Below are 27,297 nucleotides of genomic sequence, written 5' to 3'. Positions count from 1 at the left end.
TGAAGCCAGACCACCATGGAAAACCTGGAAGCACTGGTCTAGCTTCAACTGACTCACGCTTTCAACTATGAAAATACTAAATCTCCACAAAACCCCTTCTGATAACTGTATTTTCTCAATTATTGTACGTTGTGGTCAGGTTAGTCATATATTTATTCATGTATCTTTTCACACTAATCTGAATTCGGAATTCGAGTGCTAGATTGGGATTGGAATAAAGTGATTAATGTTCCGGTTGTCCTTGTCTTCTCTCTCTCTGGCGTGCTTGCCAGCCAATAACTCGTGCTGAGAATTCTATATTGTACCAGATTATAATATTGAATAAAGCCATTAATAATAATAATAATAATCAGGGATAGAATAGTTTTCGTCTCTCTACCCCCACTTCGAACTCACGCACACTAGCCTCAAGGTTAAGCCAGTCAGCCTATCGCGTCAAGGTCTTAATCTACATTAGACAAGTTAACTCGGCACCAAAGTGGGTAGACAGATTCAAGGACGTAACAAAAACCTTGCTAAAAAATACGCCAACCAAAATAAACGATTTAAAACATTTAAACTCTGCCATGGGAGTTGAAGGAAGAATTATGACACCACATGGTGAAGGCTGCGATCCTTCGGAAGTCACGAAGCCGATGCACCTTCTAACAACCAAAGCAACAAATTTTATAGGTACATGGGACGTCCGGACAATGTGAGAGACCGGGAAGACCAGTCAAACAGCAAAGGAAATGAGGAGATACAAATTGGCAGTACTAGAAATTAGCGAAACTCTTTGAACACAAGCTGGACAACAAAGGCTAGGTACGGGAGAGATGCTGCTGTAATCTGGTCACGAAGAGGAAAATGCTCCACACACTCAGGGAGTTGCTCTAATGTTGTCCAGAGAAGCACAAAATGAACTTGTAGAATGGGAATCTCATGGATCCAGAGTCATCAAAGCACCCTTCAAAACAAAGAAGGAGGGGATCACAATGAATGTTATCCAATGTTATGCACCCACCAATGATGGCGATGATGACGATAAAGATCAGTTCTACGAGAGGCTACAATCAATCATAGCTAAGTGCTCAAGAAAGGACCTCACCATCCTGATGGAAGATCTAAATGCTAAAGTCGAAGTGGACAACACAGGATATGAAGATATAATTGGACGACATGGAATAGGAGAGAGAAATGAAAATGGGGAGAGATTGGCAGATCTATGTGCATTCAACAAATTGGTTATAGGCGGCACAATATTTCTACACAAACGCATACACAAAGCTACATGAATCTCGCCGGACCACACCACAGAGAACCAGATAGATCATATTTGCATCACTAAAAAATCCACAAGGTCAATGGAAGACGTGAGAATCAGGAGCACAGTCGACATAGATTCAGATCACCATCTAGTGGTTGCAAAGATCAAACTGAAGCTAAATAAGCGTTGGACAACTGGACAAACAGCATTACAAAAGTTCAATACAGCCTTTCTTCGACATACTGAAAAACTCAATCGATTCAAGATAACTCTCAACAACAGGTTCCAAGCCTTACAAAATCTACTGGAAGAACAGGAAGCTACAGTGGAGGACAACTGGAAAAAGGGATCAAAGAAGCACTAACTTCAACGTGTCAGGAAGTGTTGGGCCGAAACAAGCATCATCATAAGGAATGGATCTCCATGGGAACCCTGAACAAGATTGGAGAAAGGAAGAACAAGAAGACAGCAATTAACAACAGTCGAACACGAGCAGAGAAAGTCAAGGCGCAAGCAGAGTACACAGAAGCAAACAAGGAAGTGAAGAAGAGCATTGGAGCCGACAGACAGAAATACATGGGAGACATAGTAAGAACAGCGGAAAAAGCTGCAAGAGAAGGAAATATGAAACAACTGTATGACACGACGAAGAAAGAAGAGAAGATCGTCAACATCATCCAGAATTCATACGACGGTCTACACTCCAAAGTGATGCACAGAGGACAGCTGACAGACGCATTCTGAGTGAGGATCGGTGTCAGACAAGGCTTCTTACTTTCTCTTTCTTCTGGTGATTAGCTGGATTATGGAAACCTCCATATCTGATGGGAAGCGCGGCACACAATGGACAGCTTAAATGCAACTAGACAATTTGGACTTCCTAGATGATTTAGTCTTTCTATCCAATACATACAAACAAATTCAGGTGAAGACGACCAGTGTAACAGCTGACTCTTAAACAGTAGGTCTCAACGTAAAAAAGGAAGAAAACAAGATCCTCAAATACAACACGGATAACACCAACCAACCCAATCACATTTAATGGAGAAACTCTGGAAGATGTAGAAACATTCACGCATCCGGGAAGCATCATTGATGAACAAGGAGGATCTGATGCAGATGTTAAGGCAACGATTGGTAAAGCAAGGTCAGTATTCTTACAGTTGAAGAACATGTGAAACTCGAAACAACTGTCAACTAACTTCAAAGTGAGAATCTTCAATACGAACGTCAAGACAGTCCTACTGTACGGAGCTGAAACATAGAGAACTACCACAATCATCGTCAAGAAGGTACAAGTATTTATAAACAGTTGTTTACGCAAGATACTCAATATCCGTTGGTCGGATAATATCAGCAACGACCTACTGTGATAGAGAACAAACCAGAATCCAGCTGAAGAGGAAACTAGGAAAAGACACTGGAGGTGGATCGGACATACATTGAGGAAGTCACTAAACTGCATGACGAGGCAAGCAGTAACTTGAAATCGGAAGGGAAGCGGAAGGGAGGAAGGCTAAAGAACACAGTACGCCAGGAAATAGAAGGAGATATGACAAGAGTGAATAACAATTCAGCGATCAGTAACTGAGATCTTTTGAATACATCTTCACTAAATAGAAGCAGCATTTTTTCTGCCATTGTTTTCGACATTTTCACACTTATCTGTAGCAACAGTGACTTAAAAAGCAATAGGAATTCTGTTATAATTGAAAACTGAATTGAGGGGTAATGGGAACCGAAAATTGAGTTTCAGCTCAAGGGAGACTGTTGTAACAAAAAAACTAAGACTTGCAAATTGACTCCTTCATCACAGTTGAGGATTCCGCAGATAAAAGAGTGACAGATATAAGGCTACACAAGGTTCAATTTGTACTGGCCTCGAAATTTAGCACATAAAAACAAAAAGTATTGTAAGTGTGTGACTTTCTCATACAAACTACGATATGCCAGCTCTATCTGGAACATACACTATTGCTATTACCACTGTCAAGATCAAAAGTAAACTTACCACATTTTTAGAAAGTTTACACTGCTGAAAATACAAAGCTCACCTCGTCCAGGACTTATTGCAGTAAGTGTAGGTATTCTGTCTCTCAGTTGAACATCAGCTGACAAACGATGTTGAGCTAACTGATCTTGACGTCGTAATTCTGTTGAACTTGGATAAAATATCCCATAAGTTTGAGTAGAAACGTTTGCGACTACAGGTTGTAAGTACTTGTGCTGTGAAACTGACTTTTCAGATTGATTTCCGTCAATCTCAAATTCATGATGACCTAAAATTTAGTAATTCAAATAATAAAATACTGAGTGTTTTTAGAAATCATAATAATAAAAAACCTCAACATACGTATCAGTATGTCGAAAATTTTTTGGGTAATTACACGTTATCTTAACGCAGAAATCACTTGGAGTATCTATTTATATTCTGTTGCATAACATTACTTCAAATTATCAAGATTCGTAGAACATATCACATTTCAAATTACCAAGCTAAAATTTATCAGTTAAGTATTTTCAGTTGGACAAAACATTAAAGAGAGATTATCGTGAATTAATCAAATCATTAGAAATCACAAACTCATTATATTAGGAATATAATCTAAATTAAGATATGAGTGACCAAAAAAGTATCCAACTAGGAATTCAGGCAGCTGATATGATCAACTCACAATGAACTTTAAATAAAAAACGTTCATGAACGCCCTTAATCAGAAGACAGGCGTTCTCATATTGAAGATAAGAAAGTCGTCTTCAGATCTGACAAACTCTGATTGTCAACCAAAATCTCACAATATTTCAGTTTTTCATTCATATTTATGCATCTTATGAACAATGTTTTATTGATCCAATTATTGATTTGACTTGATTATTTAAGATGTAGCAGAAGTTTTTTCGAACCACAAAAGTGTATAAATTAAAATTCCACTAGTAAGCATTTATAATAATCGAGTGATACACGAAAGCATTATATGATAGTCCGATCTCGTTGATAGTATTGAGTTCAGAAAAAAGTGATATGAGTATTAATTAAAGGATACCTTTCGTAATATTTTAATAATGGTAAATTATAGAACATTCCTTACACACATGTTATTTTAAGGCTTCTAATTTTTCCAGTCTGCAGATGCTCTGATATGCCAAAAAGTGGAGTCAGATCGATCGTTTTCCGCAAAGTATTTTATGTAGCCATTCACTGAGGCAATGTGAGAGGGATCGCGATATAATAAACAAGCTCAGATATCGAAAAAAACAGAGAGATGAAGAACCAACAGAACTGTTAGAGGTCCCCCAGGAAAATGAGTTATGTATCCCTCTCTAACATATTTAAATTAATTATTTATCATCAGGAAAAAAATTCTATAGATTAGATACAAACTTATCTTAGAACCCTTTATCTGTTATATAGAGTGATAATCTTCTGCGAAGCAAGTTAACTTTTATGACGTGAATAATGTAGTTCAGATTATTGCATGAAACAAGCATTAAAATGCTACTTATACATATAGGTAAATTTACTCACTTGATCCATTAACTATTGGAAACCATCCAGTACAACGTGGAGGAGGCATCAAGTTTAATCCGCAATAAGAACAATAATTTGCTTCTTTTGGATTCGGTAAGTCGCACTTTATACAATGAATAAAACCATCTCGTAGAGTGATTTTATTTTGATTATCTTTTGGAGAGTTATGAAAACCAGCAGATGATATATCTCGAATCGAATCTGAAGAATTCGAGTTAAATAACTGTCTGTTACCATTAGTATTATCAGAAGATTTAAGTTCACCACTATTCAGTGATTGTTGATAGTGTTTTGGTACTTCTGAACCACACCAGTCACAATATCGAGCATCAAGATTATTTTCACGATGACAATAAAGACAAGTAGAAAAACGTACATTTTTACACATTTCTGGATAGGGGAGGGGAGGGCGAGAATCATATGTCGACTGGAAACCCGAAATAATGACATTAGTTGCCCCTGTTGCTAATCTAGCTTCACATATTATACAACTTTTTGCGTCAGTAGGGTTCATTGTTTTACATGTTGTACACAAACGAGATTCTTTACGACGTTGTCCGTACTTCTGAGAATTCATTTTTACAGGCAGAGAAAACAGATATGAAAGTATAATATTTAGGAATGTTAGATTAAAATCGAAGTTTTATGGTTTATTTGAGCTATTTCTAACCCATAAGACAGGTTTTTAAAACTCAACAACGCATCTACGTAATGATAATGTGTACGGTAGAGAAGATTATTAGAGTAAGATTGAAGCACACAAGTTATGATTTGTTGAGCCATAGATAAGCACCCATCCTAAGATAAACTTGGTCACTTTGGGTAACAAAAAATACGTATACGTAGTGAGCGTTATTCGTATAAGAGTAAACGTTACCAAATAAATAGTCCGACCACCCAGTAAAGATAGGTTTGTCAAGGGTTATGAGCTTTCGGCATGAAATATTTCAATAAGGCATTTATACGGCAAAATGTCTTGGTTCATAGTAATCCACGACAAATAATAGTTTATTCTATCTTAGGTCGTTTAATTCACACTTCAGATGAAAAGTACTAAACCTAAAATGGTATCCAAACCTAAAGAGGATACATAAAAGCTCTTACATATTAATGGATAATTATTTGTATTTTTACAATATTTACATTGGTGAGGATCTGTTTAAGAACCTTACATGATCTCTGACTTGAATATACTTAATAAGAAGCGTCTGTGATGGCCGATAAGGTATTTTACACCATTAAAACATACTACTCATAAGTAACAAAATGTGTAAAGCAAAATAAAATGGGAATTCTAACAGCAAAATCGGAAGAAACGAATGTGAAAACACATGATTCACCATTCGACCTAAAGTTTATGTGTTCTAGCATAGAAATATTTGAGAATGCGCATTACCGAAAAATTTCCAATGAAGGAATAACTACTGATAAATGTTCATTTTCACTCAAATCATAAACCAACCAGTGTTAAACCACCATCTAACGATGTTAATGTGCTGAGGAGTCCCACAATAAGACGAAACGACCGTCAAACAGTGCTTCCACGATCCCGTAAGCAGGATTCGAACCTAGGACCTTCGGTTTCGCGCGGACACTGAACCTTTTGGCCACTAGTCATAGATCCGAATTCCATGTGTGGTATTGTAGACGTGCACTGCTGAGGAGTCCCATATTCGGACGAATTCGCCGTCCAGTGCTTCCAGGTTCTCAATGGTGATCTACCATTGATCGGTTGATGGCCTCAATGAAATTCAACAATCCCCACAATCCAGAAATTAAAATGTTCATCATCTTCTAGGAGCCAAATATTTAAGTGATTTGAAAGAATAAATTCAGCGGATGAGTAGTAATAAAAGCCTAAAAATAATAGATGCAGTCATTACATTACATGACTATATGGAGAAATAAAAATTAGTAATTATTAGTTAAAGAAACGTTTTCGGCAAAAGAAAAATCAGTTAAGCATATGGATAAAAGTAATTTTCATGCAGTATACAATGAACATAAGTTAAAGCTTGATCGACTAAAAAAAGAAAACTTGAAAGTGTTAGCATAAAGTGTTACTCATCTTACAGAAGAATCCAGAATTCTTGTGTACTCATTTATATATAAAGGGTTATTAGGATATTCATAACAGTCGCAGGTACTCATCCCATCCAAGAAATTATCCTATTTTTTTAGTATTTTATTATTTATTTAGATCTAAGAGAATAATCATTCACATTTTACATATGCGATAACGTAATCGTATTAACTAAATTCAAAACTTACAGTTAACTGATTATGATACGAACATTTTGTTTCATAAAGTAGTAAATATATAGTTTACTTATCCAATCAATACTAAATTCATATAATTAGTAACTAAGAAATGCAAGGGTATAATAAGTTTTTGTTTGTACGGTACATTGGAATGTTCATTAAATTATCCTACATAGTCAAGTTAGAGAAACACACATCATGAATCTTGTTTTTCATTCACAAAAGATTAAAATAATTAGTTCTTACACACATTAACAAGTGTTAATGAAACAAATGCTGAACATGCTATACTCAATCACGTACTCAATCTTGCTTTTACTATATGTACACATGATTACTTTGAAACACATTTACTACTTTTCTGTACTTTCCCAAGTTATCCACACAATTTACTTAACTAAATGAAAGTATAAAGGGTATTTTTACAAATTCTTTTTGAAGAAAGCATAAAAAAATGTCAATTTTAAAAAGACTAAATAAAACAAGCATACCTGCATCTGTAGTGGACTTTCACAAACTAAACAACTAGTTAAATTTAATGGTACATGGGCTTTACAAAAAGGACATACACCGATATTCTCTAAAGCAGAAGAACCATATTTTGGTGTTGATAGTATGGGTAGATTTACACCGCAATGGAAGCAAAAGTTTTGTTTTCTACTCACTGGTCTTGGATGTTGACAATTGGGGCATCTGAACAGTAATAATAATAATAATAATAATAATAATAATAATGAACATGCTGAAGTTTATGAAAGAAAACCTTTAAGTTCAAATCTGTATATTTTTTGCATGGTAAGTTCAACAAGTAAAAGACTTATAAATATTAGAACTTTAAATATCCATTATTACTTTTTGAAGAAAATGCAAAAATTTTAAGACAACGAACGTTAAACAAATGAAGCTCAGATATACTTTTTCTTGAAGAGGTGTAAGAATAGGTACCACAATGTCTAGTAACCTAACAATGGCAACTGAATTGTTATTTTAAAGTATTCTTTTCAATCAAAAATATAGAAACTGTTATATACTAGGGAAAAAGTAAGTACGGATGACTTACGAGATCTTATTAGGCTATTATTCTATTTATATTCCTACCTGGAAGTCTGGCATCATAGTCCGAAGAAAAGGGAAAGTTATTTATGAAGTGAAAGTTGGACAAAAGATATGGGTACGACATGCAAATCAGATACAGCCGACCAGACAGGAGTGGGAGATAGGAAGTGATAGAAAGCATGATATACCATTAAATATATTAACCGAGTCGGATAATGAAATTAAAAAGGACCTGAATAAAAAGACGTGTACAACACTCCCAAGGCGGTCGCAGCGCATCAGGCGGAAACCTAATCGTATAAAAATAAATCCCAGGGATCGTTATTATCCATGATGCTTCAAAAAAAGGGGAGGTGTTATATACTAGGGAAAAAGTAAGTACGGATGACTTACGAGATCTTATTAGACTATTATTCTATTTATATTCCTATGGTATAACTATTCAGTAACTGGATTATCTATGTCTATATTCATCTTATTACTAGCTTCATTTTGACTTATTGATTATTATTATATGATTTATTGTTCCTAAATTATACTCGGTTTATTGAGTACTGTCTCCCACGCTCCCAGCCACGTTTGGCTTGATTTTGTACAAATATTATTTTCTGTTTTATAGTGTGGTCTGCCTGTTTGGTATATAGACAAAGTATGTTTGAAATAAACGATTCGCATTACAGCAGCTGCTATTGGTGTTTTGGACTCAAGTGGACGGGTTAGGCGGATAAGGACCAATAAGGACGCTAGATTACTCATATTAATCGAACGTCATTGTCACAGTGTGAAGGTCGTAGAAGGCGTATTTTATTGGTGGATAATTTACGCGGATTACGTCCTTGTTAAATTCGTAAGGTCATAACAAATCAGCGACGACCTTGATCAAGTCATAACAACTGGATACAGCCTAGGTCAAATACATAACAGAAACGAAATTTCTAGATTGACGAGACTAATTAAATCTAGTATATAACACTATTTAATGTTGAAAACGTAGAACACAATTTATATTTAGCCTACCGAGCCTGAAATCCTTTGAATTCTCTTAACAATTTCACTTGAAAAAGATTACCAAATGCCGTATAGTTCTTAAACCAAAGATTGATTTGGAAATTGTAATTTAGGTTAATGACACAAAACATCATTTAGTTATCAGAAAACATTCTATCGAATCTTGTTTATTCACCAGGAGGAATTTTTACGAAGTTCTAGGTTTTGAAATTATTGCGTTTGCCATTACAAGTTATGGTAATATTTCTAAGAATAACAAAAACTCAGAAATGCTTTCACAAACTACAAGGAGTTGACATGTCACCCACTTTTTTAAACGAAAAAAGCAATATCATTATATTATACTCTTCTGTAATAGAATAAAATGAAAGCACGCCAAAGACAATTTCAATAGCACATTGGATGACAATATGCTTTTGGAAGAAAGTAAAAATTATAAATCATTTCTATTTCTTTCGTATCTAATTTGAATACACCAGATTGTATATTATTAATCATTTATGGTTAAAACGAAAGTATTTTGACTGGGTTCAATGGAAGCGCTTAACGAACAAATTGAGTTTGGGGCAGTTGCCCACCGATGATATTGGAAGACAGTCAAGCAACATCGAGAATTTTCCGAAATTAGTAATGTAAACTACTGAATGTCAACTCAGTGGTCTAAAGGTTAAGCGCTCAGTGCAAGGTCTAAAAGCTTCTGGGTTCGATTTTCGGTAGGACAGTGGATGCACGCCACTTAGGAGTTCGACACCAGGGTGAAACAACTGTCCAATGCTTCTCGGTTTTAAATGGCTGTTTAACTACAGTCAGCTATGAAATTGGAAGGATGTTTTATTATTTATCGGTCAAGATGAAAGCAAATAATGAAATACGAATTATATCATTAAGAAAATATTTTCACTATCATTAAGCATTGTTAACATGGTTACAACATAAACTAAACAAATAAAGTTTGTTTATGTTGACTTGGTAACGAGTGTTATATCATCTGAATGATAAAAGATGGAATTAGCTTATAAGTCTGGAAACAAGTTATTCATAATAAACGATTAACATTCACCTAAATGTATAAAATACGCTGCGTGCACAGTAGTTTTTTAATTAACTGATAACTCGTGGTGACCTGTAAATATTTCCTGCGACGCATAAAAACTAAATTGCTACAATTTATGCTTAGTAATAGTCATACAATAACTGAGAAATGAGCCACAACAATAATGAATAACGACAGTATTACGGGTAGTAAGTAATGCCAGGTGACTAAACGGTGGTCAAAACCAATAACTTATGTTTACAGCTGGTTATTTCATATTTCATTTTAGTCGCTCAGATCAATAATATTTTTTAAGTGTTAGGAAAGTAAATGGAATACATTTATTCAACATAGAACATGAAAGTACAGTACAAAGAGAAAAATATGCTTGAAATTGGTGTCTCACAAGCTTTCCATATTACCATTACGGCCAATACTATGTGCTCGGCTTCAGAACATAAAACTTGGTGATTAATTACGCGACCAGTAGTGTTTTCTCTCAACTCAATCGTTTTATATTAAATGGTCGAAAAATTCGAAAAACTTAAGCATTTTAGTTTATATGACTAAATTTCTTAAGTGTAATAACCACGTACAACAGCTATACCGAACTAATGATGAACGAGCTGAAATATATTTACAAGTTTACACAAAAGCCAAGCAATCAAAGTGAATAATCACAAAGAAAAAACATTAGAAAACACAACAGATAGATGGTGGCTGGTAGTGAAATCCAGGAAACGCGTTTTATTCCATCCGGGACTTGTTAGCTGGGTGTAACTGAATCTTTGGACAACAACTTACCAAAATTCAGTCTTGAATATAGTTAAGATGAAGAATTGCGTAGAAATAAATCAATAAACTAACCGTAAAATATCTGTTGTCTGCTGTAGCCTATTAATCATATGAGATGAAAGCTCAGGGTATTCATGAATCAATGACGATTTTATCGATCTATTCTAAAGAGAAAATAGAATTTTAAAAAGACGATTGCAATTTTACTAGTATAAAAAGAAAATAATATTAGAAAATAAGTGAACTATTTGTATTTCACTCCCTAATTCAGTTGAATAAAAACAATTGATTTCAGGTAGTACGAATTAATGAAGAGAGTCTGGAAATCTTAAAATGATCTTCAATACGAACCGACATCAGTAGACAAATATTAGCAACCATGGGAAGTAAAATACTATATTTTTCTAAAAATGTTCATTCAAGACAAACGAAAAATCTACATAGATAGAATTCTCATGAAAACAATGACAAGATTTATTCACGTTATTTTTTTACGAATGTATCATTGTAGGTATTTAGTATGCACTAGCCTCTGCATCAACAGGCCTCAACGTACACAAAGGAAAAAGCAAGATTTTTAAATACAACACGGAGAACATCAACCAACCCAATCACATTTAATGGAGAAACTCTGGAAGATGTAGAAACATTCACGCATCCGGGAAGCATCATTGATGAACAAGGAGGATCTGATGCAGATGTTAAGGCAACGATTGGTAAAGCAAGGTCAGTATTCTTACAGTTGAAGAACATGTGAAACTCGAAACAACTGTCAACTAACTTCAAAGTGAGAATCTTCAATGCGAACGTCAAGACAGTCCTACTGTACGGAGCTGAAACATAGAGAACTACCACAATCATCGTCAAGAAGGTACAAGTATTTATAAACAATTGTCTACGCAAGATACTCAATATCCGTTGGTCGGATAATATCAGCAGCGACCTACTGTGATAGAGAATAAACCAGAATCCAGCTGAAGAGGAAACTAGGAAAAGACACTGGAGGTGGATCGGACATACATTGAGGAAGTCACTAAACTGCATGACGAGGCAAGCAGTAACTTGAAATCGGAAGGGAAGCGGAAGGGAGGAAGGCTAAAGAACACAGTACGCCAGGAAATAGAAGCAGATATGACAAGGATGAATAACAACTGGAAAAAACTGGAAGGGACTGCCTAGGAGGTGGTTGGAAGGAAAATACTCGTATGCGGCCCATGCTCCTCCGTGAGGGGTAACGGGCGTAAGTAAGTATTTAGTATTATTTATGGATTCTTTAGAAATGTTAACATTAAATGGGTATAATATTGTATCAAGTTTTTAGAAGTTTTTGGAACTCAAACAATTTCAATATTTGAACATGCAATTTCATCTAGGTGTCATAAGAAAATGGTAATTTATAATTATTGTATTGTTATTATAACTAGGTACCCGATCATTTGTGAAACCATTCAACTTGGTAATAAAATGCTTAAATGTACGCAGATTTGAGTCCTGTTTTTAGTGTAAATGATAATGATGTTATCAGGATGGTTGAACTGAAATGGATAGTCAGTCAGTCAGTCAGCTACTATAGCAGTGCGACAGGAATTCAAGAATTGTGTTTCTAAAGAATATTTTTCCATTTAGTTCCTATACTTAATTTATTTATTATTCTCAATGAATCGAATTCATATTTTGGATATGAGAAACAATTTTGCACCAATAACACTTGTTTAAATTCACAAATTTTTAAAACTTTATTACGGAAAAAATTTATAGCCTTAAAATGTTATTTTTAAAGCTTAGAAAACACCAAACTGTTTCATTCCTAAAAATAAAAAAGAAAGAAATGGTTCATATGACACTAGTTCATCCAGTCAATCAACAAGGCAGTAAATGGTAAGTAGTTCTAACAGATTAACAAGTTACACCCTTGTTAAGGAAAATAAGAATTACAATCACTGACTTCCTGTTACGTAAACGTGTACACTTGGATACTGAATGAGGTCGTGTAGATTAAATTCAAAACAGGAAAATAAACTTCAATGGTTATCCATATCAAAATTTCAGTTTAGAGAAAATATCTTTATCAGTAATCATTTGTGTTCCCTTTTTTCTCTCATAAATACACTAATCAGTTTTTAAATAATATGACTTTTATCAGTAAAAACAAAGTGGAGGATTAGGTTTTTTGAAACAATTTTAATCTTAGAGGTACTGAATACACATTAAGAATAGGATAGGGTGCAGAAAACACTACAATACAACTTAACAAACTGTAGTCAATGAGTAAACTTTATGTTAATCTATTTTACATTATTATCGATTTAAGTGTAATATAATTCATTTATCAGGTATAGCTTTATGCAACCAACTTTGAACTACATTTTAATTGTGTGAAGACTAGAGACGCTACTCCGACTGCTCAAACGAAAGTAAGTGAATCAGAGTTCCAGTCAACAACCTACTGACTGAAAGCTGAGTACTTTAGCCACCGCTCTGTATTACATCTCAACTGAATTAGTTTGTTGATATATTTCTCATCTAACATACCTTATAAATTTTTTGGTGCTTTTCAGTTTAGCAATTAATGAATGCAATTAAGCAGATATTTAAATGTTTTAAATAATTTTCAGGTCGAGTTAAATGATCATCTAAATGACGGGGACCCTAAAACTGTAGGTAGATATATACAGTTTACTTTCATTTGCTTTGTAAAGGTAAGTTTAAGAATAAAAATTAACGAAAGAAATGGTTTCGCAGTTATCTTGTCATAGTTCAGTATTTATATTTAAAGGCTTTACAAGTGATTGTAAAATTAATACTGATCAATTGGTTTTGGGTTCATTAACAGTAGGTATATATTTGAATTAAGTGTTACTTAGAAACAATCGAAAAATACTTCATATGATTAGTCATTAAAACTGAGTGCCAGTAAGTCAGTCTAACACAACGTATAACTTGGTACATGTGTGCATCAGTTCAATTTGCCAAACCTCACTAGCACAGCGACGTCAGTGTAGGGGTAGTAAGTTTTAGTGTTGAAATTGAATATGTAAGTATGAGAAGCGAAATGAGAGATGTCAGTACAATTTGGAATTAATTAAATAGCCAGGATACAGGAAGACGTTGTATAAAGTTCATCTGAACGCAAAGATCATTTGTGTGAATCCCTATGATTTTTTTGGCTGTATGTAAAAAACTGAAAATTTAAAAAATACAGTAGTTTGAATGATGTTTGATAGGCAACTTTATACACTAGTGTTACTTCAATTTAGTGTACACTGTTAACTAGATGTGCTTTAAATTTTGTAATAAATAATGGTAAACTAAATGTATATCTCTTTTTACCAACAAATAGTTGTATTTTTGAGCATGTAATAAACGACTCCGTTAATTCAAAAACACTGTGACAAACATTCATAATCTTGCCACCTTTTTTATCTTCGCTTTTGTCAAAACTTAAAACTCTACTTACTCAAAGAAGTTAAACAAAATTAATAGTTGGACTGGCCAAACAACTGCCTGTTTTTACAGTTACATAAACTAACGAATACAATAACAGATTGATATTGGAACCTAATTCCATAAATATCCATCTTTATTTTCCTAAACACCTTCAAACGTTTGTGTAAACTCATGCTTAAACGGTCTAATCCGATTATAATAACTTTAGATAATCCTTTTCAACATGTGAATAAGTCACGATCAGTACTAAATTAAATAGACCATTTTTCATAGGTGAATGACTAACGTACAGGAGCTTCAAGTGGATATTGAATTATAAAATCCCCAAATTCCCTGTAGTTCTTTCTGTTAGAATTGTATGTTCGTGATAATATAAGAGTGAAAACACTTCATAATCCTTTAAATCACATATTTAGTTAAAATTTCTCATTTCGCTGAACTAAAATGCTGTAAACAGACTACACAAAATGTCCTGCCATCTTGGAATATTTTATCAACAAGAGTTTGTTAGGATATGATTCCTCATTTATGCAAACTGAGATAAAAAATTTCAAGTTTGTTTAGTACATTTTGTGTAAGACCTTGCTGTTGGAGATACTTACGTCTTAAAAGTTTACAATTCACAAACCTCACTTGGGAGGAACAATATACAATAAAATATTTCCACCTTATTTAGCAAACTGGGACCCCTTTATAAAGAAGATATTCAAGATTGGAAATAAATCTGAGTTGTGGTAGGATTATAATCAGCAGAGCCCAAGTAACCAACTTGGTGCTCTACTGAGCTATAAAACTTAACTTTTATAAGAGTCGCGATTTTATTTTAACCATTGTACACAAGCAAAAGCTTGTTGTCTGACTGGGGGATAAGGAAAATGATTTCACAAGTAAACACTTAAAGATCTATTATTTTTCTGTTGAATTATCTAATTGTCAGCGGAATATGGATTGGATTAAAACACGTTCCGTGCAGGATTATGTTGGAGCACGCTGATCGGCTATTTCTTAACCAATCAGTGCTAGTGGATACTTGGAGAAGACTAGAATCTTCACACGTAAAAACCATAAATATACTAACGTTTTTCTTATTTTGCTTCCTACTTCTATCTACCCTTGTTACTTGGAATATAATTTCGTTCCTGTTCAACCGTGTTCTGATTTGGGGACTTGCCGAGTGAATTGGTGTCCAGGAATACTAAGCAATAGGAATAGTTGGGTCGTAATAAGAGAAATTATAATACCTAATAATTGATAGTGTAACCAAAATGCTAGAATGAAATCAAAGATAAATAATTACAAGTTGAAGTTAACAAAGAGAATAGTGTAATAATAAAAACAACACGGTTACGGTATGAAAAAGAAAACAAAACGTACATTATTCTGATTGTCTGTTGATAATACAGACTCACTTTTCAAATTAACCTGATTTTCTTGATCTAAAATAATGTTAATGTAAATAAATCAGCACATTTAATAGTGAGTAAAATGGTTTCATACATGTAAATATGATTATCAATTATGATAAATACTAAAGGCAACTTGTTCAGTATTACAAGCATATATATTTGCACAAATAAAATGCGGTGTCATTTTTTCAAAGACTGAAACGAATTTTTATTGTTACCGTAAGTTTCTAGCTCTTTAAGGCAGTTAGAATTCAGTTATACTCAACTCAGGTTAGATTTAAGAAAATATCACAAATAAACAACGCTACCTTCGGGTTACTTAATGTCTATTTTTAATTTATCAAGTTGAATATTAAAGATTAACTAATGAGATGCTATCATATATTTATCTCAGGTGCTGCCTATGTGTTATTTATTAGAAACGATCCGCTAATATTCTCTGGGATGCTCTTTTGTTCTCATGCAATGATTTTATTTTTACATCGAAGACTTGCATTTTCTGAAAGCTGTACGTAACAAATTGACAACACTGGTGTTATTGGAAAATTCCACTAAACTTTACTAAAACGTGAATCCCAGTATTGTTTTACTTTTTATCATAATTTGTCAACCATGTACAGTCAGATATTGTTTAAGAATACATCGGTTACTGTCAGGCCCCTTTCGTAATTGCCAGATATGAATAAATACAAGTATATGTAGAACAACAAAAGATAATTATCTTTAAATAAACAATGTACTGGTACATAAATATGATTTTTTTAAAAACAGAAATCAAATGTAGTAAGGTGAAGTACTTATTAGCCTAGATGTTTGTAAAACTGCAAGAGATAAACCTCGAAAGTGTTAATAAAAAGTCAAGACAACGGAACAACACGTGGTTGAATAATATAAAACACTACACCACCAGTGAAAGTTACGCTTCCTACATGAAAGGCTAATTAGTTAAGTTCTACCGTAATTATACGCAATCAATAAAATTTTATAAAAATAACAGCATTCATCACCGCTAACATTAATATGACATAAAAATATAAAAATAATGCTGAGAATAAAAGAAATAAGGTGAGCAACAAACAAAAGATAAATTCCACATCACAACTAGAAATATTAACTATCAAGTAAGAATGTACGAAAACAAGAACTAAATTAAGAAAAGAAAAATCCTGGTTACGAAGAAAACAGTCTCTCAAAATTAGTAATAAGTAAGCAATAACCACAGGTAACAACCATTTTAGTAACTGAAACTAACCAATTGATTGTAAAACAGATGTAAAATCCTTGAAAGATTAAAAAGCAATAAGTATTAATAGGTTTATTTCAGCTGAAGAATGAGTAATTTTACGATTTAGAAAATTCATCTCAATTGTTTGAAATACTAGCAGAAACAAAAAAGGCGAATATTATTATGGAAATTAGTGTAAATAGATGAGTATATTGTATGGTTCTCATGACGTATAAACAATTTTTATTATCAAGAATTAGTATAAAATAAAAAGCAAGACAAAAAGATAGTTAGTTTATAGTTTTTTTTTAGTCAATTAACTCAACATTGAAGAACTTCCAACCAACCGGACAACACCAACTACCCGATTTTAATATACGTTTCCACAAACGAGTGTTGGCATTATTCAAAACTTTCGAATATTGAGTAACACTTTTTAAAATATATACTTCCGTCTTGTAATTTTATCGAATTATTTACGGCTAGTGAAGAGGAAAATCAATTATTGAGAAACTATTATTAAGACTCGTCTATAACTGACACTCTGACGGTTAAAATTAACCATTAAAATTAGTTAACTGCTTTTTATACTAAAATCGTCTAGCTAACCAATAAAAATAGTTAACCTTAATCTAACACAGAACAAATTCCTAAACAGGTAAATTAGTAGAATTCAAAAATCCAGTATTTAGTAGAAAGGTACCTTTGGTAGACTTCTTGATTACGTGAGAGCAATTTTTTTCTGAAGAACATTTTCGGACAGTTTCATTATCTTTCTCCGATAAGCGATGAATAGACTCATGAGCGTCAGGGCGATCTGCTCCCGACTGGAAAAGTTAAAAACGGAAAGGGTAATTTATAAATAAACTAGGATAAATATATTTATAACAAAAGGGATATTTTGATGTGTTCAATTGTTGGGCAAATTATAACTACTATATAGAGATACACATATCAACCCTTAGTTGCATATTTAAAATCATAGGATCAATTTTTAAAATGTGATAAAAAAAGAACTCCGTAGTTTAGGTATTGCAGGTTTAATCACAATCCATACAGCTCAAACAACTAAGAATTACATCATTAAATATTAGTGTTAAATGCCGATGCTAATAAAACCCCCATATAGCGGGTTTCAAAATTACTTAATCAACTCTTCGAACGAACAAACAAACTTCGTGTGATTTCCTCCTACTTACTGAAGTTTAAAAGGAAAGGAAACACTTCATAGCGTTGTGATATTCGTTGAACATTCACGCTGTAGAGACTTTTTTTTAATTTTTCAGTTGTAGGTAATCAAAAAGTATGTTGACGGGGAAACTCAGGCATTTATTTAGCGTAATATTACTAAAGTAATAAAAAAGCCTGTCAAAAGAAGGGTAACGTTATGAGAACAAACTGGTAACAAAATGCCTCTGCACGTTCACCGAAAGAATGATACGAGGAAACTGAGTGATCTCTTCCGAACTAATCTGAATCCATCGATACATTTAGGTCAGCAGCGAGATATAAATAGACCTTGCGCAACATGACAAAGGCTTGATCAAAATATGTTCAGGGCAATCCACATTGAAGGACGCTGGTTAATTTATTTCCAAACAGTCGGTATTAGTGGATCAGCCGAGAAGACCTTGAAAAACCCTAGAGTAAGCTTTATATGAAGGTTGCTTTGTACCATATAAACATTTTTGTTTGCTTTCGAATATGTTTACGTTTCCTTTCGAATCGCGTTTTCATTTGAGATAGGTTGAACAAAGAGAGGTTTTTACAAATACTACACCACAGACGACATAATACTAAGTGTCCTTGATGAAAAAACTTGTCGAGTAATAGAAACCTACATGATAAAAATATAATTACGAGCACGAAAATTCAAAGAGACAACTGTATGATCAAAAAACTAATGACAATAGCACAACGTATCCACAAACATACAAAAGTAAAATTCTAATGACAAAAATAACCGATAGAGAATTTTATTGTGGTTTGTTCGACCGAAAAGGCGACAAACATAAACAAGAATAGGTTGATGACTATCAGCGTATGAAGCGTCTAGATAAAGACGTAACTTTTGATCAATTTTCCAAGCTAAATGAAAATAAAAGAGATTATAGTTAAGTGTTTGAATCTATCAGCTGGCCATGTTGAGGATTGGATTTTCATTAGTCTTTTTTTGGCAGATTTGAGTCCTAAAAGGATTGATTCACAAATAGCATCAAGATCCATGGGGAGCGTTTCGTTCCAATGGAGACTCGCCAGTTGAATGGACTCATACCCTAGTGTTGTTGTTAACTCCTGAATTCCACTGTTAGCTACTACCAATCTTTACTGAAATGAAAATTAATGTCAACTAAACATAAAGAGACGGGTTTCTAATAGGAAGATAAATATAACATGTTTACTAAATTTAAAAAATAACACAGTATCTATTACATCAACATTATGCGAATAATTAAATAAAAAATAACATTATTACCAATTGTCTTCGACGTTTGGAATCGATTAACTTTAGTTCATTGAGAAAACCATAATCATCTCCAAAGTCATTTTTGTCATTAACATGAAAACTCTTGACTTTGACCACATCGAATGTCTTTGTAACTACACTGCTTTCATTACCATTATCCCTAATACATATTAACGACAAAAACAAGTTTAGTTTGAAGAAACGATGAAGAGTTAATGAAATTAATATAAACTCTAAAAATAAAAAAAGATAATAACTTGTTACAACCTCTGAAATAGTGTTCATTATAAAGTAACATTGGTCGGAGGGCGAATAAAAACTGTGTAGAACTAAATAATTGGCTTTCCCTAGCTTGCGGCTCCTTTTATAAGGGCCCACCTATCAATACTGAAGCTGGTTGAGCTAGAAAATACATTAAACATAAGGAAAAGTCAAAAAATGGATACATGTTAAGTTAGATGCCAGAAATTGAAAACAAGGACACATAAACAAGAGTTAATTATCAGCATCTGATACAGACTATGGACACAGAATGAGTATTTCACAGGATGATTTAAATTATCTAGGAGCTATTATTGACCACTCATCTAACTTTCTTATTATGGGATGATAATACTAACAAATGAACAGTGAATGAACCATGGACATAAACTCTCCATTTAATTTCATGTATTGTATTTACGCTAAACCCATTTGGGCGATGGCGCTAATAAAAAGCCAAAGACGAATTAATTTGGGTTTGCTTATTTCAGGTTCTCGTTTTCTCAAACAGACACCAAGGTAAGGCGTGACTCAATAATTATGATCGGAAAGAAAAATGAGCTAGGTACATAGAGAAACTGATGAACACGTACGCAGAAGTACGCTCATATATGCAAACGATCAAGGTTAAAAGCGGGTATCCAACAAGGTCAAGTGAATATGTGGTTAATGTCCCAAAAAGAACAGCCCGACTCATTTGTACCAAATCTAGAATAATCAAAATAGCGGTAGCATAGTACCGAATCCCACACTGTCATGCATTGGAAATAAATACGAGTACTAGAACTAATGAGGTGCAGAGTGATATAACTTTGATCATAAATTATAGATACAACTAACATTCACAGAAATTTCGTAACATATGGTAAAACTTATTTACGTTGAAAACTATTGGTAAGTCTGATTTTTGATTTTACTAAAGCTAGTTAGTTAGACTGTTAGCATTTATAATTATTTTTATTCCATAGAACCATCAGTCCTTCTGTATTTTTTAGGATGTTAGTAATGTGGGTGATAGCTTGTTTGTTCAACTGTTAAGCTAAACACGGCTTGCCTAACACTTTATCACAGATACATAAACGATTTGGAAGTTTGTAAACACCTATGGAACCACACTTCATAACAACGGAGAGAAGTCAGCAAGTGATGATAACTACAATGCTGACAGCAATGTGGAATTAGACAAAAAGCAAATGGAACTAAACAATTACATGCACAAAAAATATGTTCAGATTAAGATGCAAATAAGTAGTGGATAGATATGTACCTCTGAAATCAATCGAGCCAAGTTTCTCTTTCGAAATATGTATATTTTTTCGAGTCTAATTAGAGGTAACCAATTAAACCAATGAACGGAAACGTCACATTACTCGATGGGAAAAACAAAGACAAAACATATATACAGGTAACTTTTTATTACCAGCCATAATCAACTGAGTGCGTTACAAACAAGAGGAAATATTTTGGACAGTGGATGTGTTATACTTCTTGAATGTGCGTTTATATCATAGCGATATATCTATTTCCTTAATTTTCAAATATAATTAGTAGCGAAAATTAATGAAATAGGTTTTCTCTAATGATATTGAGTAGCAAAACATCGTGAAGTGACTACGGTTGGAATATGTGAACCGTTGGAATTCACTTAAGTAAGTAATTAGTAATGCGTGTTCTGCGAGTTCTAATGCTTATAGATTCGATGTAAAGCAGGGTTTTGATTATATACTCCAGAAGTTTCAAATGAAGATACAAAACGTTTGTTTTTAATGGTTGATTTTTGATGAAAACCTTCAGACGAAAAAACTGTTTGATACGGATTGTGTTAGGATAAATCAATCCACAAAACAGCTTTTAAGAACTTACAGAGAAACAGCAACTGCTCGTATAGTATGACATCCAGGCGGTAAAGTAAAAGGCTTCTGAAATTTATACGTCCCACTATTTTGGAGTTCCTTCCTACTTTTTGCAACTGTTGGTCTATTCCCATTAATTGTAAAATAAATAGCTACATCTGGCGTATCACAAGTAAGATCTAGATATGTATTTGTATCCAAATGTGATTTGTACAAGCCTAAATCTGGACTTCTCAGGGGGATAACAAGTGGGGCACGAACAGCTCCGGCAGACATGTTCTGTAAAAGAATTTCTAATATTATAGAAATAAAGATCTAAACTTTTGAGAACTCGAATCTATGCAATAAATCTTTATTAAAAACTAGAAATCTGAGAAAATAAGAAGTGTTAAATTACAACCAGTGGGAAGATAAGCATTCGGGAGTCCACTTGTTACAGCAAATCCAACACCAGTCAAGTCCACATATTGAGCAGTGAATATGATTACAACCACCATGCTTTTGAGTAAGAGACTTGCAGCCTGGGCAAGGATGACATGTTTCATTGATATATTTGCGACTTTCTACATCTTCTACTTTTAATTTTAATGATTTCCAAACAGAGTTGGAATTCGCAGAGGATGCATTCCTAGAAGACTCGTGTTTTTCTTTGCAGAAACACTCCAGAGACACATTATGTGAGCATTCGGAATCTAACGGGCCACAGTTCCAACCACAGGAAGAACAAAATAGTGACCCACAACCAACAGGTGGGAGACAACGATGCCAAATGCCAAGGGACTTTACATTACGTTGAGAGTCTGTGATTTGCCAATCTACTCCACATGACGGACAAGATGTGGAGCCTTTAGAAAGCAAATACCGTTTAACTGACTGCTCTTTATAACGTGAATAAAATTCCGAACCTAAAATGCGGAAATGATGAGGATCCATAACAAATGAATTGGGACATCCAGCAGGACAACTGATAGTGTACCCAACGTTGTCAAGAAAATGGAACATTCCAGAGTTAAAATACTCTTCTGTGTACTTTCTGAAACATTCAAGGCAAAGAGAATGTCCTTCCTCTTCGCAAATACATATTATAATCTCCATTTCCGATGACGTGCACGCAGCACAACATATCTCTTTACTATTTTGTTTTATATGCTTCAAGAAAACCGTTGGACCATGAGATAACATGAAAGAGCATGAAAAATTTATCTTAGCTTCTGCTGAATTACAGTCATTAGAAGAGCACTTTCCCAAACAAATCTTTGAGTCAACGTCCTGACAAACAGGATTAAATGCTGATTTACAAAGACAACAACTAAAAGTCATCAACGCAGGACGAATAGATTCACATGGATAGCAATAAACGAAATAATCTCTTTTCGGATGCCGCTCATGGAGATACAGATAGTAGTCAGGTGTAAGATTATAATCTAGTAATTTGTAATCTTCATGCATTAATTCATAGCCATGAGATTTCTTGTGTGATAGACAATAAATATCTGGATTAAGATTCAAATCCTGACAAATTCTTTGCTTTAAAAAAAGTACATTCCATCCATTGTCTGCATCCAAACTATGTGCTACATCATTATAAACAACAACTAGGAACATAACTTATATTTCCCTCACAATCAAACACTAGAGTTAGCAATGTAAAACAAACCAACGAGTAATATTTAAAACCTTTTTACTTTCGCATTGGGTACAGAACGTCAAGAATATGCAGAATTGACTTTCAAGTGAGCTTCTGTTTACGTATAATATTATCTTGAATGAGTTATTTGAAGATCCGCACAATATTCTTCTCTTGACTTGGTTAAAATACAAACTTACTCAGTTGGAAATTTAAATAAAACAGGTGCATCCCTTATTTCTGACGTTTAAGCTTACTTTCTGTAGTCTCTGAGCTGACCTAATTAGGAGAAAAGTAGAGGATTCATCGAGTATAAATTTATTTCATAATATCACGTGCAACAACATCTCATCGGCGTTTATTCGGAATTGTATAAGAGTTCTGGTTTTATGTAGTTTGTTTCGTTAGTTTCAACTTTTTCTCCGTTTGTAAGCTGGGGTGTAAAATGAAGATAAATGAGTTATATATTCCATTTCGTTATAGTGGACGAAGAATTAGGTGAGGAGCACCAATTTATTATTTCAAGCAAAATTACACAGTGCGCTTGTAAAATATGAAAATCATACATCAAATACATCATTTACACATCTTTCTTAAGTTATCTTCTACAATATCCGTCATTCTTCCAATTCTGTTGTTATTCCGGTTGCTCCCTGTTTTCCTTAATTATCTCCATATTTTGAACTTCCGCTGGCAAGCACTACAATTATCGCTACATATTATTCATATCGGTCCGCATATGTAGGGCACAACACGCTACCATAGAATACAAAGTCTGAACCAGCCTCCCTGAAAACATGTATGTCATTCAAACTGGCCTCCTTCAATGTTCCCACACTAATGCAGATGGAACAATATATAGGGTTATCTACATCTCTGGGATGTCGCAACATCGATGTCAGTTGTCTATCTGAGGGCTGTATTCAAGACTCTAATGGTTCTGCTGGCGTTGGTTTTGTACTAAGCACTAGAGTTGAGGCAGCGCCGAATTGTTGAATCACCAATAACAGTCGATGATATGCTGTTAGATTAGGAAACCCCATCAAAGTGAGAAATCGATGTGAGAAATGATGTAGTTTCGTTATCTCTGACTGCGCTCAGACGAATTGCAGCCCAAATGCGATCAAGAATAAGTTTTGTCACCAATTAAATGTTCGACGGAAAGTGTGTTCAGCAGGCATTGGGGCATTAGTTGGAGACTTAGATGTACATTTCGGGAATCGAGGCACAGGAGACGTTCGTTTGATTTGCCACCTGGCATTTGTTGGTCATAGGTCAGACAACATTGGCCATCTATTTCAACTTTACGCAGATCACAACCTGTTTCTGGCTAGCACTAACTACCGACACAGTCATAGGCGATGTCTCACCTGGTGTCCTCACTCTGCATCTCAAGCCTAGACAGAGGATGACCACATAGCGATCAGCTACCGCTGGCGTGGTTGTGTGGAACACTTTCTTTGCCTCCAGATTACCTTCCTAAACTCTGTTCATTCCCTTGTTTGCATTAAACTTATCTAACTTTCCAGCCATTGCCTTGTAAAACCTTCTGTATACATCTTCAGACAGCTCTACGGGTAACGTACGGTACCATATATCGAAGTTACCACAAAGTTTCGTCCTCTTAAATACTGGTTCACCTCACGGATGTTATTAAAATATTTTGAAAGTCATAAGACAGACAATGCCGTTGCAGAAGAATCAGAAACACAAAAGAACGATCATCGCTTTGTCGTAGGGGAGGAAAATAGCTAGACAACAAAACAAAATATGAATGGGGCCTTTTTCAGACGAATAAGAAGTAGGGAATCTACATCCCGAAATTCTTTTAATCAAGGTATACCGTGAACCTCTTGTTGTGTAAAATGCAATAAAAAGCAGTGTGAACCAATGTCTTCAAATGTAGAGCTTTGTATTCATAATTCTGAAACTGAGGTATTCAGTATCTTTGTTATTACACAGTATATACTGGTTGAGATACATGGATCATCCGCATACATTATCACTGTGTACAATGATCTGCTAAGCAAAGATCGAAGACATATCATGACAACATCAGTAGTAGACTAAAATTTGTAGCATAGAATTACTTGTAAAATAGATGTGATTTTCAGATGGGACACTGGCGTTTCTTTCGAGTGTAAAAATTTCGCAAAAAATGTTTCTCACCGAGTCCTAGTTTGAACATGTTTAAATCCCATGATTTGTCTCCTGCAAAATTTGATATTATTTTATCTCTTTTTCCTACTCTTGTCGTTCTACAATAATGCTATTTCTTAACATCCAAAGTTTATAATTAAGACTATATCGTGTATTAAACTTAAATTAATTGACTCTATACTCACTTTATCTTCACAACGTATATATGACTCAGGCAGATTTACATTTGGATATTATTCCATGCAATTATATAATGTACGCTTCTGGGCTAGAGTAATTTTACTATGGTTTTTAGGAAAACCGGACACCATCCAAACTTAACGTGACAAACCAAACAGTACAGCTCAATTCCGTTTAACAGGAGAGCCAAACACAAGGAGGATCCGATGCAGATGTTAAGGCAACGATTGGTAAAGCAAGGTCAGTATTCTTACAGTTGAAGAACATGTGAAACTCGAAACAACTGTCAACTAACTTCAAAGTGAGAATCTTCAATACGAACGTCAAGACAGTCCTACTGTACGGAGCTGAAACATAGAGAACTACCACAATCATCGTCAAGAAGGTACAAGTATTTATAAACAGTTGTTTACGCAAGATACTCAATATCCGTTGGTCGGATAATATCAGCAACGACCTACTGTGATAGAGAATAAACCAGAATTCAGCTGAAGAGGAAACTAGGAAAAGACACTGGAGGTGGATCGGACATACATTGAGGAAGTCACTAAACTGCATGACGAGGCAAGCAGTAACTTGAAATCGGAAGGGAAGCGGAAGGGAGGAAGGCCAAAGAACAAATGCGCCGGGAAATAGAAGCAGATATGACAAGGATGAATAACAACTGGAAAAAACTGGAAGGGACTGCCTAGGAGGTGGTTGGAAGGAAAATACTCGTATGCGGCCCATGCTCCTCCGTGAGGGGTAACGGGCGTAAGTAAGTATTTAGTATTATTTATGGATTCTTTAGAAATGTTAACATTAAATGGGTATAATATTGTATCAAGTTTTTAGAAGTTTTTGGAACTTAAACAATTTCAATATTTGAACATGCAATTTCATCTAGGTGTCATAAGAAAATGGTAATTTATAATTATTGTATTGTTATTATAACTAGGTACCCGATCATTTGTGAAACCATTCAACTTGGTAAAACGAGGCAAGCGCTAACTTGGAATCCCGAAAGGAAAGGGAAAAGAGGAAGAGCAAGGAACACACTGTGTCGGGAATGGGAAGCGGACGGTAACTGGAAAAGATTTTTCAGGACATAGTTGGATGGAGAAGGTTGGTGGGCGGCCCATGCTTCTTCATGAAGAGTATCAGGCGTAAGTAATCATTATTCCATGCAATTAAATGTGACTTTCATAGCATCATTCCAAATTACTAATTCATAAACTCGTATTCTACCAGGATCACAATGTATTTTCCTATTTATCTACTTATTGATTTATTTCATAATACATTTTTTACCGTGTGTTCTTATTCTGTTTCGCAAGTACACTTACAAAATTGACTGCATACTTCGTGTTTTTTTCCTTTTTTGTCAATGGGAAATCAGTATTCCTTCAAATTCTACAGAACCTGCTTAAATGTGGCCAGGAGTATGCAAAAATTATAGAAACTTGTGGATAACTGAATTTATGAAGAAACTCGAAATTATCCTTTCAGAACACTTATGTACCAATAAGGTATTTAGGGATAATAATATTATTAACAATAACGTATTTCCAGACCAAGCTAGCAGCTAAAATGGAAGCTATTCCATAATAGCTTCGTAGGTTGGCGACTACGAGAAAACCCAAACTTCAGGGGTTCTCTGCTGTTGAAGGGCTCTATAGTGGGGATCAGTACGCCAGTGTGTTACCAGTCCCGACTTTCACCAGATTCACAGCGACGTCTTCTAGAGGGCCTAGAAGGGGTTT

The 27,297-nt window shown here is 34.3% G+C and overlaps 1 protein-coding gene across 1 annotated transcript in view; it reads right to left on the bottom strand.

Moving 5' to 3' along the window:
• Smp_133050 (hypothetical protein) overlaps window positions 1-23,193 on the bottom strand; it is a gene marked incomplete at both ends in the record, with an annotated part of 46,577 nt that extends 23,384 nt beyond the window's left edge. Inside the window, 9 exons of the mRNA XM_018793473.1 lie at window positions 3,301-3,525; window positions 4,773-5,340; window positions 7,529-7,730; window positions 11,002-11,093; window positions 15,751-15,812; window positions 17,711-17,834; window positions 19,484-19,634; window positions 21,599-21,817; window positions 21,989-23,193. Of these exons, the coding sequence (XP_018647983.1) occupies window positions 3,301-3,525; window positions 4,773-5,340; window positions 7,529-7,730; window positions 11,002-11,093; window positions 15,751-15,812; window positions 17,711-17,834; window positions 19,484-19,634; window positions 21,599-21,817; window positions 21,989-23,193 (2,848 nt within the window). The remainder of the gene's footprint in view (window positions 1-3,300; window positions 3,526-4,772; window positions 5,341-7,528; window positions 7,731-11,001; window positions 11,094-15,750; window positions 15,813-17,710; window positions 17,835-19,483; window positions 19,635-21,598; window positions 21,818-21,988) is intronic.
• Window positions 23,194-27,297: the final 4,104 nt, after the last annotated feature.

This window comes from Schistosoma mansoni, chromosome 1 (genome assembly GCF_000237925.1).
Source record: "Schistosoma mansoni strain Puerto Rico chromosome 1, complete genome".
Taxonomy (NCBI): Eukaryota; Metazoa; Platyhelminthes; class Trematoda; order Strigeidida; family Schistosomatidae; genus Schistosoma; species Schistosoma mansoni.
The sequence above is the reverse complement of the archived record's forward strand: the minus strand, read 5'-3'. Positions and strand labels throughout refer to the sequence as shown.